Here is a 3,583-nt window from a genome sequence, read left to right as displayed (position 1 = left end):
CGCCAGATATACATTCACCCAGAGGATCAAGAATTCCAAAGGATACTTTTCCGCAGAACCCCTCAAAGTTCGGTACAAGATTTTAAATTAAAAACTGTTACCTTTGGTGTCAATTGCGCGCCATACCTCGCGATAAGAACGCTTCACCAACTAGCTAAAGACTCAAGCATCAAATACCCAAAAGCCACAGAAATACTGTTAAATGAAATATACGTTGACGATATACTCTCTGGGGGTCACGACCTCGACTCGAAAAATGACTGCGAACCACAAATATCTACTCAAAATATACCCAAACCACACCTCTTAGAAACAAACTTTCTCAAATTCCATGATTCCAGTTCAACCAAAACTCTCGGCGTAACATGGAATGCACTCAACGATGAATTCTCATACTCTATTGACCCCCCTGCCAGACTCCACAGCAGCCACTAAAAGACAGATTTTGTCCTCCGTGGCGAAACTTTTCGACCCGGCAGGGTGGCTATCGCCAATGATGATCCAGGCGAAAATCTTACTCCAACAACTCTGGATGGAAGGTACCGATTGGGACGAGAACGTCAAACCCGGAGCGCTTCGCAAGTGGACTTCATTTCGAGAAAACCTCATAGCCATCAGCGAAATACGGATACCGCGATGGGTTCAGTTTTCCCCTAATAAAACCATTCAGCTCCATGGATTCTCAGACGCATCCGAAAAAGCATTCTGCGCATGCGTTTATCTCCGAGTGGAACACTGTGAAAACTCGGCATCATCTCATTTGCTCGTAGAAAAAAGTAAAGTCGCACCCCTCCAAACAGTGAGTCTGCCTCGCTTGGAACTGTGTGGAGCGGTCCTTCTCTCCAAACTTGTGAAGCATATTCGATCCCAACTTAATCTGCCGACCCATGAGCTCATACTCTGGTCAGACTCCTCTATCGTGCTGGCCTGGCTAGAAAAACCACCATGGACATGGAAGACATATGTGGCGAACCGAACTTCCCTCATCTTGCAGAATGTCAATAACGCCACATGGAGACACGTATCGAGCTTAGACAATCCCGCAGATTTAGGCACTCGAGGATGCAAGCCACAAGATCTAGCGTCATGTTCCCTATGGTGGAATGGCCCTCAGTGGCTCACCAAACCCTCAGCGAGCTGGCCAAAGAATGCGCCTCAAACGCTCTTTCCCCCTGAACAAAAATCTGTGGAATCTTATCACACAATAGAGAACGAAGACCCTCTCACTCGATTCTCGTCATTTCCTCGCGCCCTTAGGGTAATCGCTTACGTGTATCGGTTCATCCGCAGCGCACGAAAGGAACCAATACCCACGACGCACACACTCACCCAGGACGAAATCAGTTACGTCAAAACCCGGCTCATCATATGCGCCCAACACAATCATTACGCAGAGGCGGTCGCACAACTGGAAGCCGCGAAACCGGTAAATAAAAAAAGCTCGCTGCTATCGTTGAACCCCATGCTAGATAAAAGTGGCGTAATGCGTGTAAACGGCCGCCTTAAGCACGCCGTTCTCACCTACAATGAACGACACCCCATCATAATACCCGAAAACTCCAAGTTCCTTTCTCTCTTCATAGATTTTCTCCACACAACTCTACTCCACGCGGGAAAACAGCTCATGGTCCGGATGGTACAACAAGAGTATTACGTCCCAAGACTTAAGCAGAAAGTTAAAAAAATGCATTTTCCACTGCAAGGTGTGCACCATACACAAGCGAGAAATGCGATCGCAGATAATGGCGGCCTTGCCTCCAGTACGAGCAACCTACTCGCTACCATTTCACACCACGGGAATAGACTTCGCGGGCCCATTCCTGGTGAAAACCTCTTTACTGCGTCGCGCCTCACACACAAAAGGATATGTATGCGTGTTTGTCTGCTTTTTCACCAAAGCCATACATTTAGAACTCTGCTCAGACCTGACAATAGAAGCCTTCAAGGCCTGCTTTTCCAGATTCGTTGGTCGACGTGGTCTCCCCCATAAAATCATGTCGGACAACGGGAAAACTTTCGTAGGCGCTCAAAGGTCAATCCACCGAGAACTTTCCACTTTTCTTAAGGAAGCCGCCTCAGATATCGCTGGAAAATACACCGTACATGGCCTCTCCTGGCAATTTATACCACCATACGCTCCTCATATGGGAGGCCTGTGGGAAGCAGCGGTTAAAAGTTTTAAGACGCACTTCAACAAAGTCGCGGGGAATCACAAATTCACGTTTGAAGAATTCACCACACTGCTGATACGAATCGAAGCGGTACTCAATTCCAGACCGCTGTCGCCTTTGTCTCAAGATCCTAGCGATTTACAGCCCCTTACTCCCGGTCACTTCTTAAGAGGAGCACCACTTGTCTCTCTGCCAGAACCTAACGCAGAAAACCTGTATCTTCCAAACAAGTGGCAGAAGCTCAAGGTACTTCACCATCAATTCAGCACCCGATGGAAAACTGAATATTTGCAAGAGCTACACAAACGGCATAAGTGGAAAGGCAAAGAACCCAATATCGCAGTGGAAGACCTCGTCGTCATCAAAGAAGACAGCCTCCCACCAAATGATTGGCGCCTCGGACGTATTGTTAAGCTCTATCCCGGTCCCGACCAAAACGTTCGCGTGGCTGACATCCGTACCCAAAAGGGAATTATAACACGCAACATCGCAAAATTATGCTTGTTACCACCTCCACCCAGCACAATGGATGCTTAACGCATCAAACTTTATTCAAAATTCTCTTTTCTTTATACCTCAATATACAGACTCTGTGGTTAACCACAGAACATTTTCACTCCCATTCCCTCCGTATTTACGCAAAAAAACTAATGTTTGGTTTCAAATTTAATTTCTTCATAGGACAAGTGAAGCATCCATGGAGCTCAGCAAATGTCGCCTTTGTTGCCGCCCCCATTCATTGCGCTACTGTAAAGCTTTTCTCGGCTGAAAGGCATGAGTCAGCCCGAGTACTTAAATATTATGTAAACTGCCTGGCTACCTCCCATGTCACCGGTGCCTGTGACTCTCCAGCCAGCTGTCATCAGTGTGGTAGGGCGCACCACACGCTGCTACATCGAACGCTGGCGAAGTCGTCAACGATCCGACGTAGGGAGAGGACTCGCTATGCTAGCCGTCGGACAATCCGGCGTACTCGAGGTCTGCAAAGTCCCACCGCTGCCCGGAGTCGTAAAATGCGTGAGCTGCTCAATAAAGCGCAAGACATCATCAACCAGCTGAAGGAGCTAGTATCCGCTTCTACGCGGCCGGCCGGGCGTGATGTCGAAGACATGGATGATGATAAATAATTAGCTAACCTTTATCTTATAAATATATTTGAAATGTAATAGAATTACTTATAATGAATTTACATGAAGAATTAGTCACCCTTTACTTTATATACATATTTGAAATGTAATAGAATTACTTAATTCGAAACTGAACATACTCACTATCCTTATATATATATATATGTTTAAAACTGTACTAGAATTCAAATATGTACTTTTTCCGAATGTGAGCTCTCGGCACCCGTACACCGGCAACGGAGCACTCGCAATCGAATCGTCGACTAGACCAGTTTATTAAATTCA

At 46.5% G+C, this 3,583-nt stretch overlaps 1 protein-coding gene across 1 annotated transcript; it reads left to right on the top strand.

Annotated features, from left to right (window-relative positions):
• The first annotated feature begins 1,994 nt into the window (after positions 1-1,994).
• Positions 1,995-2,708, top strand: LOC118757226. The gene has a single exon (XM_036491956.1). It carries the CDS (start codon positions 1,995-1,997, stop codon positions 2,706-2,708), a length of 714 nt encoding a protein of 237 aa, XP_036347849.1.
• Positions 2,709-3,583: the final 875 nt, after the last annotated feature.

Source organism: Rhagoletis pomonella, unplaced genomic scaffold (assembly GCF_013731165.1).
Source record: "Rhagoletis pomonella isolate Grant_MI unplaced genomic scaffold, Rhpom_1.0 Rhpom_scaffold_15537, whole genome shotgun sequence".
NCBI classification, from domain to species: Eukaryota; Metazoa; Arthropoda; class Insecta; order Diptera; family Tephritidae; genus Rhagoletis; species Rhagoletis pomonella.
The sequence above is the reverse complement of the archived record's forward strand: the minus strand, read 5'-3'. Positions and strand labels throughout refer to the sequence as shown.

What these genes read in the sequence shown, in the direction of transcription:
- LOC118757226 (XM_036491956.1), top strand. Translation starts at nt 1,995, where the DNA reads ATGTCGGACAACGGGAAAACTTTCGTAGGCGCTCAAAGGTCAATCCAC.